At 35.9% G+C, this 15,855-nt stretch overlaps 2 protein-coding genes across 3 annotated transcripts in view; one reads left to right on the top strand and one right to left on the bottom strand.

The window, feature by feature from the left end:
• Positions 1–340: 340 nt before the first annotated feature.
• The window catches only part of LOC126821122 (uncharacterized), a 34,240-nt gene continuing 18,725 nt past the window's right edge, over positions 341–15,855 (top strand). Inside the window, exon 1 of the mRNA XM_050549454.2 lies at positions 341–2,366. Within this exon, the coding sequence (XP_050405411.1) occupies positions 603–1,865 (1,263 nt within the window). The 5' untranslated portion in view covers positions 341–602 and the 3' untranslated portion in view covers positions 1,866–2,366. The remainder of the gene's footprint in view (positions 2,367–15,855) is intronic.
• The window catches only part of LOC126821111 (glutamate receptor ionotropic, kainate 4), a 56,577-nt gene continuing 47,429 nt past the window's right edge, over positions 6,708–15,855 (bottom strand). For both annotated transcript variants that reach the window (XM_050549436.2, XM_050549437.1), the window contains exons 9-15: positions 15,650–15,835; positions 13,180–13,265; positions 12,646–12,736; positions 12,055–12,382; positions 11,595–11,812; positions 11,006–11,271; positions 6,708–10,275 (exon numbers count right to left, since the gene is read on the bottom strand). In XM_050549436.2, the coding sequence (XP_050405393.1) occupies positions 9,852–10,275; positions 11,006–11,271; positions 11,595–11,812; positions 12,055–12,382; positions 12,646–12,736; positions 13,180–13,265; positions 15,650–15,835 (1,599 nt within the window). In that variant the 3' untranslated portion in view covers positions 6,708–9,851. The remainder of the gene's footprint in view (positions 10,276–11,005; positions 11,272–11,594; positions 11,813–12,054; positions 12,383–12,645; positions 12,737–13,179; positions 13,266–15,649; positions 15,836–15,855) is intronic.

Genomic DNA, 15,855 nt, shown 5'->3' with positions numbered 1-15,855 from the left:
GTGACAAGGAGTAGGGTCGCCTGTCCAACCTCGTGTGTTTTCTCCGAGTCCTCCGGTTTCCTCCCACTGCTAAAGACACCTACGCGCAAGCGGATTATTGAAATAAAATTAAACCATATGTTGGTCCCGAAATGACCTAGTTTGTGTCGAGTGGACGTTAAAGCCCCCCTCTCTCTCTCTCTCTCTCTCTCTCTCTCTCTCAGATGGCCTTGAGCAATTTACCTTGTTACGTTTTTATGGGTAAATACACCTTCAAAGTGGGTTGGCGTAAAGCCCAAACTAATAGCCTTGCAGAAAAGAGAGAACTGTTGAATAACTTATACAGATATAGATAAACTCAGTGAGAGTGCAGTATAGTGTTTCACGGTACAGAATGAGTGTATAGGTGAGGAATGATAACGGTTTACTGTTTAGACAATTGATTGATGTGTAACACTTATTGGAAGAATTGGATATAAATTTTCGAATCGGAACAAAAAGTACTAGAAATTAAATTTAAAAAATACCTTTGAAAAAAGTGGATAAAATGATTACGACATAAGTCATGTAATACGCTTTATGTGGTTTATAAGAAAGAATACTGAAATTTCTTAAAAGTTAAAATGGCGAGTTTTGATGACGAAAATGATTGCATGGTGGAAACCAATGCACAATCTACAAATGATACCATTCGGAATGGAATTGAAGACCATGGGCTTGTGGCAAAGAGTGAGGAATTGGATGCAGATAATATAAAAGACAAGGATTCTCCAATGAACGTCACAATGCTCTCGCATACTGAAACAAAGAAGGAAATTCTCGTAATAAAAAAAGAATTAGAAAAGAAGAAACTGAAGTTAATGGATGATATTGATCGACTGGAGACACAGAGACTAACTTTACTAGAATCATCGTCGCTGACCCATGGTCAAATATTGAAACAACAGCAGTTGATGGTATTTACTATTAAAGACGTGTGTAAAGACAAGTGTGGACTGGTACAGAAACATTACGAAGATGAAATCTTCAAGCTTGATAAATACACGAAGGAAATGGCTGAACAGAATGCTGAAGTAGAAGACGTCATTAATTACATATCCGAAGCGATTGATGAGGCGAAGGCGGATTTTCTTGGAGATGCTCTTATGGCTGTGAAATTAAAAACTGAAAATGGCATATCCCACGAGACGACTCCACCGAAATTAGTGTACACCGAATTTAAAGAGGGTGAAATAAAAAATGAGGTTTTGTCCACGATGATAGGCTCCATGAATGTGTCAGGCCTGACCGAAGATACACAGAATATTATAGTGAGCAAGTTTATGGAAGGTACTATGGCTAGTGTTCCCAACAGATTGATGAACCGGACGAGAGGCTATTCTGTAGAATCATCCAGCACCCAAATTAGCAGTGGTGATTTGTCTGAACAGATCAGTGTGGCTACCCAGACCGATGGCGAAGGCGAGCAGGGTAGTCTAGGGATTTCTGAAGGCTCGATTGTATTTACAGTCAACGTTGATGATTTGGAGAATAGTTTAGATCGCTGTATGGAAAGTACTCCTATTAACGTAAAAGGCCTGTCATGGCGTCTAGTTGTATATAAACATTGGAGGGATCAGCTTCAATTACGCCTCTATTATAAGAACTTGGAATTTATCGAGAAGAGTGTCGAGTACGTGGAATATGGATATACTTGTAAATTAGTGAATCATCAAAAAGAAACATGGTCTATCTGTAAAAAGGAGTCTCACAAAATAGGTCGCGATGCATGGTGGGATAGTGTTATCAGTTGGTCTCGTTTAGAAAACCCAGCAAATGGTTATGTGAATAACAAATGGATTACCGTGGAAGCTAAAATTACTGTGGAGGATGTCAAGTTTTATTAAATTTATTGTGGATTCCCCCGTTAGGACGTTAAACCCCATTTCATTTCTTGTAACAGGATTATAAACAACTTGTTCGTGGATTTTTTTTTTTACCGGTTCAAAACATAGTGTTGTTGCTGGTTTGGATTTATTTGGTTCAAAACATTTCAGTAATTGTGGTGTTTTATCATACAGGAACCCGAATTGTTCGTCCGGATTTCTAAGTATCGATTTGAAATTATTTCATTTCTATCAATTTCAGAGTAATATCCGGATTTTTTTACGATTCTGAAGACGTTCTGTGTTATATTAATAACAATGTTTTAATTATTATTTATTGTATTCGTCCCAGGACATGCGTATGGACATACTGATGTGGTTGATTTCTTTTAAACTGTACAATTATAATTTGTTCTTAATAAAACGGACTGTTTAATCCGTAAATGTATCTAATTCAGTTCGAAACCGGGTACAAAGTAGACCTGTCATCAAATCTAATTTTAGCTCCTACGAATATAACAGGTAACTTTTGTTTTATAATCAATTATTACTAAATAACACTGTGATGTGCGGGGCCACAACGAATGAACGATTTTTCAAAATATCAAGAAATTGTAAGCCGACCCATAGCGATATTCATTATAGCGTATTGTTGTGGTATTGTTAAAGGGTTCCCAAAGGTAATCCCATTTGTTTAGCTGAGTAAATCTCTCATCTTTTTACATGGCCTCCCCGCATCTGAAGCAAGGCGGTGGGGGGGGGGGGTCTAAAAATGCGCTGTGGATCATAAGGTCTGTCATTGAGTCAAGTGGCGTGGTTTCGATTCCCACCATGTATGTGACCTCGTGGGGTCTTGCTCCATTTCTGGTAGAAAAATGTAGTCGTGCAAAGTTATGAGTAATTGCCATTAAACTCAATGGGATAAATCTATGATGATCTGTGATGACGACTCCCTACCAAATATTGAAAGGAATTAATATATGTAGAATAAGGTCACATATTTGTTTCTATATCCTAGTTTGCATCTTTTGGGTTTTTTTTACGAAACATTATCCTACGATATCCAATACACTTTGTTTAATCTATTATATCTAGCATTCCATCTAGTTTGTTTGGCTTAATGCCTAGTTACACGTTTCAATGTCTCTATGTTGTAACGACTTCTGTAGAACAGTATAGTCTACTAAATAACATAAACAATTATAAATGGAGTGAGTTATTAATAGATTTAACAACCTGCTGCGGATCGTCCGATATGCAATAATGAATAATATTGCTCAAAGTGTAATTAAAATCAATAAGGTTTAACGTTTACTTGTTTTTCTGCCACATACACAGCTGAGTACACAAGTATATTACTAAACTTTAGACAATATTATTTTATGTAGGTCGTGTGTGCGTAATGCCTTGGCAAACTACCAAGAAAACAAATAAAATAAAATGCAGTTAAATTTGAATAATACCTAATTATATCAAATCCAAGCACTAATATACAGGGAGTACGGTGACTTTCGTTAAACGCCTTCAAATCCGTAAATTTAAAACAAGTATATCTCCCGCTTTGATAGCTCGGAAATTTTTTTCACGCCATCCAATATGAACATGTCCGATAAAACTGAAGAAACAAATCACGGCAAATCATTGGTTAAATGAAATGAAATGGGGCTTAACAGGCGCAAATCCGCCCCCCCCCCACCACCACCACCACCACCACCACCACCACCTTCTACTCCGAACTGGGCTAATGAAGACAGGCATACGCCATACAGTGTGCTAAAAGGGATCTTTTACGTGCACGCCAATGTGTACACGAGACCTCAGCTTTTTGTCCCATACGAGCGACTAGACAGCTGTCCTTGTCTGGCTCTCCGTCTTACATCACTGACAAGGGAGCACCACACCGGAAAATCTGGATGAACTTTCTCGGCCAATGCAGGGAACGAACACCCGACCTCCAGGCTAGCGAGCCAGTGTCTTATCCACTTAACCACCGTGATCACCGCCGTTGGTTAATGACGTGTAGGCTGGGTGTGTAGACAGTGTTGGAACCAGACAACGCTTCTGGTGATCGACTGAATGTGGCTGGTATTTCTCTGATTTCTTTTCCGATTAGGGTGTGTTAACAGTCAACCTGTGCGTATATCAGCGTATTTCAATTCTGTCATATTTTTATGAAATCATCTTACGTTTGGATATGACGTGTAGAATATCTTGTTTTAGGGTTATTTACCTCCCTTATATTATGCCCTCTGGCTGAAAAAGTTCGTACATGATAACATAAAAGACCAGATAATGAGGTCAATAAATTAGAAATTCTCAAATGTTGACAACCCATACAGACCAATATTCGTATAATATTTTGTCTGAATTATTGAGAGTAACCTTCATCACACTTCGGTAAATGTTTCCTTGGTATATCACGTCTTTGCATGAAAGCAACTAAACTCTCTTGATTACAGATATCACACTATGATAACTATATGCAGTATTAACATTTTGTTTATTTGTCAAAACAACGTTGAAAATATGAAGATGCATTAATCGAAACCTTAAAGTGTAGTTAATAAATAGTAAATTATTTACATACAAGGTTGGATAAAACTTAGCTTAATTGTAACGTAATACAAATTGCTATATTATGAGGAAATTGACATAGATATCACAAAATATAAAAAGAGCTTCGATTTTGTTGATAAGCAATATTATAGGAATAGTTTAACACAATACTTCCGTCATTTTGAGACATGTGCAGAATTAAGGAGGAGAATTCTGCCTGTGTAGCGGAGGTTTCGCCTAATTTTCATCGAATTCAAACTATCAAGGGTTCGTTTAAGTGCACCCCAGTGTGTTCTCCTAACATCCGAATGAATACATTACACTTTCTTTGTCAGCTACACAGGCGATACCGCTGACAATAATTGAGAACGGACCCAAGCCGTGACTCAAACCCTCAAACGAGAACGCGAATGGGTGAAGTCGTCGTCGTCGTTCTCGGAAGACGTAGCGCACTTTCACGGTTCAGAAAAAAAACCGCATACTTGACAAATCGCGATAGTCAGTTCATCGTGATAGAGCAAAAAGTGCACTGTTACACAGTGTCGATTAGTACTATCATTTCGCTTTTATTCGACCAAACAGTGCCTTACAACGGTTGGTATATTTGAAAGGGGCGTGTTTCGGTGTAATTATGAACAGTGCCGGACTGGGCCCACCTGTCCGTGAGCTAAGCTCATTAAAAAAAAGTGGGCCTCAGCCTATAAAGAAAAAAGAAAAAAGAGAAAGAAAAAAGAAAAGAGAAAGAAAGGAGAGGGTAAGGAAAGAAAAGAAAGAAGGAAGGAGTGGACAAGACACAGGACAGGAATTTGCCTTCTTCTGCCTTGGTCTGAAATGCTTGGAAAATGGGTTTGCGGTTGTCAATTTTCGAAAAGCCCCCCTCGGACGCGTACTTGTGTGGGCCTTTGTCAATGACCTGACAGGTGGCTCTTCGGACCACCAGTCCGGCATTGATTATGAAAAAGATTGTCTAAAATAGAATTAACCCACCACGGAATTCACTTACGGCTTCAGAGAGTCCAAGACTCTTACCCGGGACAGTTCGTCTGCCGCCGTGGGGGGAGCCACGGTGGCTAGGTGGTTAAGACGCTGGCTCGCTAGCCTGGAGGTCGGGTGTTCGATCCCTGCATTGGCCGAGAAAGTTCATCTGGATTTTCCGACGTGGTTTCGCCTTGTCAGTGGTGCAGAACTGAGGGCCTGACAAGGACAGCTGTCTAGTCCTTCGGATGAGACGAAAAACCGAGGTCCCGTGTATACATTGGAATGCACGTAAAAGATCCCTTGGCAGTTGGAATTCGATATAAGAGTAGGCGATAGTGCCGCTGCCCGGGCAAAATTTCCCTCATAGCACTCTGTATGGCGTATGCCCGTCTTCATTAGCCCAGTATAGGAGCAGAACAGTAGGACGTTAAACCCCATTTCATTTCATTTCATTGCCGCCGTGGGCGAAGACCTCGAGAACTGATGACGTAGTATGCAAAAGGGCATTCACCTCGTCCTCATTCTGGATTTCGGAGTAGATCTGAAGCTCTCTAATCTATCCGAGTGCCCCGTGGTGATAAGCAATATAATTACCTATAATTTAATTACATTCGCTTTCAGAGTTACTTCCCTGCGGCTACTTCAATAATTAGTGGTAGGTTGTAAGTTGCAGGTTACTTATAATATGGGTGTTCAAATATTTTAACACAACTTATAATAATGTGATTGAAAGTAAATGTATGTCGATATAGTATCATTGCAGTTTGATAGACAAATGAACATATACATAAACTATTAAATGCACAATTGATTCCTACAGCTAACGGCCCAAAATACAATTATTGACTTTGTTTATTATATTTATTTAAGGCGATATATATTATTGACAGCCAATTAAGCTGTCCAAGTGTATGGTGTTATATTTCATGTCAGTCATTCTATCAAACTTTTTATTTACATTTCTATTATGATTTATTTATTTATTTTAGGTGACAGCCGGTCTTAATTGGAAAAAAAGTCAAGAATATTTGATTATACTCAAATATTTGCGTGGCGTGTGGGCTGGTTTAACATTGCGCTTTAGACCAAAATGCCTGTCTTTCAGTCAAGTGACGTCGTTTCGATCCCCAAACTTGTAAGTGACTCGATGTAGGGTCGCCTGTCCAAACTCGTGGGTTTTCTCCGGGACCTCCGCTTGACTGTTTGAGTGTCCCCATGGGATTGACCAAAATGTTCGTATACCGAATTTTAATCTGATTAACCGAATTTAAGAAATAAAACACAGTAAAACAGCTAGAAAGTATCAAGAATTTAAACACGTAGGCGTAATTAATAGTGCATAAACATTTAATAATTTATTTCCTTTCATAATAATATTTACAAAGGAGGGGAATTATTTGGTAACATTATTAAACAATTTGCACAGCAAAGTTGTATAAACCGGTCTTGGGGCGGTATTTACATATTTAGGGGAAACACTAGAGGGTGGGGAAATCTTTATTTTTATTGTATCAATGGTATGGGGTGTGATTGTGTGAGGTGGGTTAACGTATTTATAGGAAAACCCGCCTAAAAGGCCCAAATGCTCCAAAATTTACGCGTGCTTGTAACTTAACATAGTTACATGTCTATTTTAATGAATATTTAATGTGACAGATGGTGCAAACATGTGAATATAATAATTCTGTCTTCATAATTAAAAATAAATTACAAAGAAGTACTAAAAAGGCCAGCATGGAAGTAAACGAAAATATTTACAAAAAGTATTCAACTACCTATTTTCAATGAACAAGAAGAATAAAAATGTAACACTAATATAATTACGTCACTTGTTGCTGTATGTGCAAATGCAATTTTATTACACAAAAATTCAATGGTTATCCTATTGCCTGAGTTGAATCAATCAAGTTAACACTCTTTTCAGTGTTCTCTTATTTTGAAAATGAGATAAGGTCGGGGGTCTGAGTTGTTAAGATCGAACGAAGTAGCTGTCTAAATTATAAGGCAATTGTTAGCACGGGCCATATTCATGAAAACTGAAATTTCAGATCAGATTTCCCTTTTTACAAGAAATGTTACGGAATTCGTTATATTTTAAACACAATGTTTATTTGTTGCAATATCTACCAAAATATTAATATTCTTATAAAGTGATATTTTTGTCGGATGTATCATATCATAATTTATTGATGGGGCCTATTCTATTGGACTCTCGCGCAACAGGCAGTAGTCGATTGAGGGTTGAATTATATAGGGGAGCCGAAGGACCAATTATATTCAGTTGCTTTGAATCGTGTGTATTCAAAATAATCACAGTTAATGGGCATTTTTCTCGACAGATTAGAATATCAAACTAACATTTAAAACCCTTGTTGTCTATGGGACTAACACATCGATTTAAACTTTGCCAAGCCACTATGGCAACCAGTGATAACTCGTACTAATTTTAAGTTACAATTTGCTTAAAGAAAGAACTAGTTTCAGGCATATTTTAGTGAATAGAGTAGGTTAATTCTGAAAAGCTATAAAAAAAACACATTTATCCTAGTCTTCTGTAACTTTCTGGAGTTTGTGATTACTAATATTCAGTTTGCATGCGGGGTTGGTGACTTCCTCTGAAGTGTTCACTTTTAATACACTTCTAGAAACACTCCAATGAAGTTAGGTTACCCTATTAAGCAAATTTAATCATCACGATTTTGATTTAAAATTTTCAAACAAGATGGTTGGTTGGTTTGCATTCTTAAACCATTTATTTGTTTCCACGAAAACCCAGAGAGATCTGTGACGGCTCCTTTTTCACGAATAAGACCCAAAATGGTTGCTATTCAATATAAATGAAAGTGTATTTTAATTTTAAAGAATAGTTTCTCCAAACATATTTAAGTCAAATGTTCGACCCACAAAGTTTCAAAAGTTTGACTCAAAACTAAGATTACAGATTCAAAATACATTACAAACCCAAAATAAATTAAATCGGCTAATAATTACAGAGCAACTGTGTTATTTTTGCATGTTCATTACTTGCTCGTTATTTGGTAACGCCAGTGACCATGAACGTATCGTCTTGGAAGTACTACACATTGGTGGTTAATCTAAACTTGAAGACTGGAAACCGAGCTTCTCTTGGAGTATCTCGTAAGATTTATAATTTAGAAGTGTTGTTGGTAACTGGGCATAAAGGCTGTGTTTTGGTTATGGTTTACATGTACAAGTTTGAGGCTATACCAATACAATATGTAAAGGAAGGGTGCTTTAGTTACTTCTGAGTGTCTTTAAAATATCGTCTATATTTAATCCGGGATTGGTTCACACCATATTAGTCCAAAAACATCACGAAAAATTAGTTAAGGATAGAATCCAACATTACAACACTTAATAGAATAAGATCTATAATAAACACATCACATCAAAATAGTTTTGGATTTGTGCAAATATGTCACATCAAATTAGTTCTGGTCGCAAGTTGCACACTAATCTATCACATTTATTACATACAAGGTCTAAAATATCACGTTAAAGCACACTCTTTTTTCGGTTCACTAATATAAAATTAATTATATTCTGTCAAACAATTTCACGTCAAGTACCCTCCGTAGAGTTTGTCTTAAACTTTCACATAAAATACGCATCGTTTGCACGTTTACATCAGATGCGTTATTCTTGAACTCTTCTCATGCTAAATGCCCGCTTTTCAAAATGGTTCTTTTGTTATATTATGTATATTTCTTCGACTTCCTATTCTGGATTTGTATTACACTTCCACGAAGTCCGTTATTGGTCTTACAGAAAGTTTTAGATTGATCTTACATTGTCATGTTAAAATAGTTCTTGATTGGTCTTACAACATAACCATGCTAAGATAGTTCTAGATTGATCTTGCACTACCATGTTACAATAGTTCTGGTTTGTTCTACTCTATCATGTTAAAATAATTCTAGTTTGTTCTTACTCTACCATGTTAAACTATTTCCAGTTGAAACTCAGGCTATACCAAAATTAAAATAGTTCTGGATTGTTCAAACCATGTTAAAATATTTCTATATTAAGTCTACACTACCCAATTAAAATAGTTCTGGATTAGCCTTGCGGTCGTGTACTATAATACTAAATTATTTAGGGACTGCTCAGTTAATACCATGCAAAGATTGGTTGGCTGTATACTATCACGTTACAATTAATGGATTGACACTGTAATTAATTCGGGATTGATCCTATACTATCACGTGTAATGGACTGACCCTAAAATACCACTTTAAATCACATTGGATGCCTATGCCAATAGTATCGTGTTAAATTAATTGTTGAACAATTTTGAATTCTAATAAAAAGTAATATTTGTAAGGCTAGTTTATCAACTTCAAATTACAAAAAATAGGCCTATTTCAAATAAACCAGATTTCGGTAGTTAATCACTGACACGTGTCAAAATTGTATTCTGTAATGTTCCCATCTAAGCTGATAACATTATAATTAAAAATATGTAAATTCTGATCTAAAAGATAAACCCAGATCACCATCATCCGATGATATATTATCATTTTCATCCTGGGTAATGTGGCCATTTTGTCCTACGTGTCCATTAGCTTCCGGTTTTATGCATCCATTTTGATGACGATGATTGTGAACTTCGCCATTTTGTAAATTTTCAGAGGCTTTTGTAGTAACACATGGCTGCTGCTTCTGGCGAGAACAATATTTCAAAAAAAAATGTTCAAACCCAAGTGCTATAGCTGCTACGACTATTCCAATACCGATTAGAAAAAAACTACTCTGAACATCCACTAAACTTATTGGTTTGGATACGGTTTGTAGTTCACCTTTACAGAAAGGTGTGGCATTCCACCATCGCCGCTGCCAAATCTGTAATAAGCCACTTTCATAAATACTCAACATCCTGAAAAGAAATCAGATCAACATTTAAATATATTATCCTAAATCCGTCAAATTGATACACATCTAACTAATAATAGGCACCGAATCAACAATTTTATTCCTTTGCGACATAATGGAATATCCATTCGTTTCCCTAATAACCGTGAGAAGGACACTATTCATGACTCAAACCTGTTTTGAATATTTTTGGTTTATGCATTGTGCAAATCCTTGACTAGACGTTCTTCTCTGGTAGAATCAGATGCTCCACATTCCACAAGATTTCGATGATTTTGATTTTGATGAGTGTTTTATTCTCTGGTGTTTTTCATCACAAAGGTCCACGATATCTACCGGGAGGTTTCTACTCATACTAGCCAATCATATTTCCACGTGGTTTTTGACAATTAAATGTCGTTCGTTCGTTCCTGGAGTTGTACGTCCACTTTCACCAAGGGTGATATCGCAGACAAAACAACAATTAAACCTTATGATGGGTTGTGGGAATTTTAAAACCCAAGACTATAAAACGGATTCTGACAATTAAACCTACCAGCATCAGTTTTATAGGCTTGGGTTTTAAAATTTCCATAATTCATCATAACCACCACCCAATATACCAAAACCCTAATTCGATTGGCCCAATAAGTTCACCATCTTCAAGGGCATAGGTTAATAAGGAAGTGTATACAACATAAAGGAAACGTAATTAACAATGATTTTAATCAGACGAATTAAATAAAGAATCTTACTCCTTTGAGAACATCTCCGTATATGCTGATCTGTTTTGAAGACCAAATCCGTACTGCAAAGGTGTGAACGTCTCTTTTAATAAATACAGATCACAATCAGTTAACATTGGTATCTTCAGACTGCTTTTATCAGCTATGAAGGCATAGTAGCCGCCTTTAACCAAATCAATATGAACATCTTTATCGATGCTAAGAACCCTGGGATCATAGAGAGCATCAACAGCTATGGTATTCCAAACACGTTTAAGCACATCATTTGAAGAATACTGAAACATTATGAAAGTAATTATATTAAACATAAAAATAATATCAAAGATGGTTTGCCGGATAACGAAATATTCACCACATAAAAGAATATTTTTAAAGTAGATGTGAAAAGTGAATATCAACATTTTCCCTTTGACAACAAGACCCCATTCCCGAGACCCCTTCCTTCAAAGAAACCTCAATGTAAAGATCTATCCTATTAAATTTACATATCTTTTTTCGGTTTTTTTTCTGGAATAAGAAAATGAATAAACAAAATGAACAACAAAAATCGAAATATAACATCTTATTTTGACTTAGATTGACCTGGGACTGCACTTACTTCAACTTCCATTCGAATTTTAGTACCACTGGGTAATCCCCATCTATAATCAGAATCTGAAATTAGTTCAGAAAGTGTTTCAAATGGCGGCTTATCTTTCGTTACAGTTAAAAAGGCTATAAGATTTCCACTGTATGTAGCCGCCATGATGATAGAAAACAGCCACCAAGTACTGATCATAGTTCTTCCAGCCTGAGAATCCGGAAGATGCTCGCCACCTAAAACAAAAGCACAAAGAAATAAATTAAATTATTTCAATTTTTAGAAGTTATAATTTCGACAAAGATACAGAACAGTGGAGTGGCGATAATCACAGATTAGCTATTAATATTTTTGCGATCAAAGGAAGTTGATAAGTTGAAATACTAATTCCCTTTGCACAGAGCGATCACAAACATGCGTAAACGTAGAACATTTTATAGCAACGTGTAAAAAAAAGTAGTATCAACAAATCTCTCACCTTGAGTTAACATGGCGCCGTACATATACCAAAATGCATCTTGAAAGATATGGGTACCAGCATACCGCTGTAGATAAGGCTCTTGTGAATAAAATGGATTCCATTTTTCTAACAGGAAGAGAATAACAGAAGACCCAAGCAAAGATAGCCCAATACACATCAACACTTCCGAATGAAACGGCTCTATCATGGTCCTCCATTTCGTCGAACTCGGGTCTGGTTTTTTTATCAATACGGATAGGGCATCTTGATAAAACGGAAATGTAAAATCCATAACATATTCTCTATCCGGTGTAACCATTAACGGACCGGCGACCAAATCAACTGTCTGTAAGGAAAAGGGAAATCTCTATGCTAAGCTTTAAAAACTTTAAAATAGAAGAACTCTGATAATGAAATTACTAATCACTATATTCTGGTTTGGAATAATTTAAACTATTGGCCTGTATGATCTAAATAATAAAAAAAACCTGTTATCATTTAAAATAGCCTGTGGTTGCTACCAAGGAATTTGAAAGAAAAAAATATAAAATTAGGAGGACGGTATTAATAATATTTTAAGTTAGATCGTTCCGGTCATAGTATCAATACCTCATTCTGTAACTGTCCAATCAAGCCTGTCCATGTTCTATTAACCAGCATGCCCCATTCTTTATCTGCAGGTCCATCGGTGATCTCATACCTACAATAACACCATTACCAAAACGTAATCCAGAATAGGGAAAAACTTGCGAGGACAGTTTAACATCCTGAACTCCCCATCTTGACTTCCCCATCTTACCCCTACCATTAGCTACCCTTACTAATAGACAGCTCTTTATATCTTTGGCGCTGTGAACACCCCAAACGACAAGTGGTATTAGGTGCTCTTGGAGTGGTAAAACTAGACATTTAATTAGTTTTAGACCGGAAGTTCAATTGGAAAATATTATGGTACCACTGAAGCTTACAAAGGAAAGTCTGTCATTATTGGAACAAGTACGTTGACAAAAATATTGTGGTCCAGATGCGATAAAGGAATAAATAATAAGAGTAATATTTAAAACCAAGTGATTCTATGTGCTAGAAACAGAATGACAATCATCCGCTGTGCTGTGATCCTCACTAAACCAAAGCTGAACTTACGTAAAATTAAGAGAATAAGACAGTTCTTCAAGGATATCCATACAGAAACCATCAAATGGTGTTGTATTGGTAATAAACGGATGCCACTGGAATAAAAACATACCAAAGTATAGTGTATGATTTTAGATTTAACAAAGTCTGATCAACATTTACAGATGGTATAAACCCGATCTGTGGATTTAATAATGAAACCTTGCAGCATCAGAACTTCTAATTCAGTTTACAAAGTAATGAAAGTTTTCTTCTAAGCAAAGTACTTTAGCCTTCGGATATGAATTAGCACATAACTAATGCCCAAAAGAAAATATACACACTAAACATATGGCTAAGTTTTGTTTAAATTAAAAACATTTGATAAAACAATGCTGGGCCCTGTTTCACAAACACTTAAGCTAAAATCACTAAAATAGATTTAAACTAAAATCAAAATGAAATTTTAAATTTTATGCGTTTCACGAAGATTGATTGTAACTTAAAATGCAATTTTAATAGATTTTAGTTATAGATACATTATGGGAGATTTTTATAAGGAGTTAGCCATACTTGCTATAATAGTTCAAAAATAGATGATGAAAGAAGAATATGTTGAAAATTTCAGTCAAATTACTTTATTCAGCACATAGTTATCACCAGTGTAATTTTTGACTAGAAATGGGATTGAATTGCATCTTCACCGATTCTTTAGCCTCGATCCGGGAGTATGACGTCAACGTAACGGTTAATCTCCGCTCACAACGCCATTTAAAATTAAATCAGTCAACGAAATCCCCTTTAAATCCAAGCTGAATCCAAGCCACCCGTGGGTCTACAGAGTTGATTTTGTGCTTGTTGTGTAAATAATGATCTAATTTATAATTTCTATGACATCTGAAGCCTAAATAAAGACTTGCAATAATCAGATTTAGCTCTTGCATAATGTATGTTTAAAATTGTTTGCGCCCGCGCAGTGAAAAATTCCGTTGCGGCATCCTGCTTTCGTGACCTTGGCATTTGACTTACTCGCAGGCTTCCATGGACATGATGCGTATTGATTGAACTAAATCGTATGAATTTCCTGGTTTTATGGTATTGTGGATAACAGAAACTATTGAGAATTGTCACAAACATATGATATGTGTGACTCAAACGGTTAATCTAGGCTGTAGATTTTTGTCAAATTTTAAAAGTACATGTATGTAACAACTTTGTTGAAACTAATACCTCAAATAATACTCCTCGCAGTGTTTGGTTTGACTAGAGCTAATCCCGGAAAGACATTTCTCGGGCCATTGCTTCATGAATTTGATGTTTCGATGCCTAGATAAATAGATTTGAAATGTCATCGCCATTGACCCTTTCAATGATACATTGAAAATGCCAATGTGCCTATCTGTCTTACTCAATTAAAATGATTTTTTCCCTGATTAACGTAAGCCTTCATTAAGAAATAATAATAAATTTAGCCTATGATATTAAAATTTAATTTCAAAAAGGCCTATAACATTTTTCAATAAACACATTTGAGATTATTGATTTTTCTTTTTACAAATCATCATAACCCCCAAAACATATGAGTAAATACTGTGCTTATGGCATTTCTAGTATTATAGGCCATTAGGCCTTCTAATACCAAGAAATTGGCCATTTTAAACCATTGTAGGCCGACACGAAGATATTTTCTTTATAGATAAGAGTGCCCTTCTTTCCATGACATTGGATATGAAGTGATTTTCCTTTAGCGGGTTTTTGTTTTGTCAATTAATTATTTGAAAATGGTATAATTTATACTTGAATCATATGGTAATATATAAAACAGTAACAAAGGGTTTTGTTTACTGGGGTTTTGAGTGTTTTTGCTTCTTTGGGATTCTAATTTAGGGCGTCATCTAAATGCTTAAATTTCCTTACAATAAAATAAACGGGTGGACCGTAGCTGTATTCCCCATGCTATGAAAAGAAAATGAATGAGAATTGTTTTTGTGAATCATGGTATGTTAAAATTATGTGACCCGGGCCATTGGCAATATGATCATTATTCCAAATATATATGTCGCAATAGATCTAACAACGTAGTCCTGATCAACGTTTGTTAATGTCGTGATTTTAAGTTAGGAGAGGGTGACGGCTATACTAAGTTAAAATTGAATTTAGTTAAAATTGTCACTAAAATAGGTTTGTGAAACGCCACACTATTTTAAGTGAAGATAAAATTTTAACTTAAAATATTATTTTAGTGGATTTTAACTAAAATGCTTAAATCGTTTTGTGAAACGCATCTATCTTAAGTTAGGATGAATTTTTTTAGTTGAAGACGATTTTAATGAGATTTAAGGGAAACAGGGCCCTGTACATGTCTCTCGCCTCCAACCTCAACGTTTCTGGGCAACAAAAGCGACACAAATTGATAATGGACTCATATACCGCATACAGTGGGTTGACGCAGCATGAAATGTATTCGAATTATATGAGATGGGGCGAATGAAAGACTTACGGGTAATGTGGACACTGTAAATTTTCTCCTATTTAATCCAAAATCCAGATTAGGAAATATTTTATGATCAAGACTGAGTTCGCCGGTGACATCCACAAAACCGACATGATTTAGCCGTCTGCCGTCAGGTTTGCGCATTAATGTATAAATATCACTGTGCCAACACAACAGTGGATTGGTAAAATACTGAAAAATAAATCATTATA

This window comes from Patella vulgata, chromosome 5 (assembly GCF_932274485.2).
Source record: "Patella vulgata chromosome 5, xgPatVulg1.2, whole genome shotgun sequence".
NCBI lineage: Eukaryota > Metazoa > Mollusca > Gastropoda > Patellidae > Patella > Patella vulgata.
The sequence above is the reverse complement of the archived record's forward strand: the minus strand, read 5'-3'. Positions and strand labels throughout refer to the sequence as shown.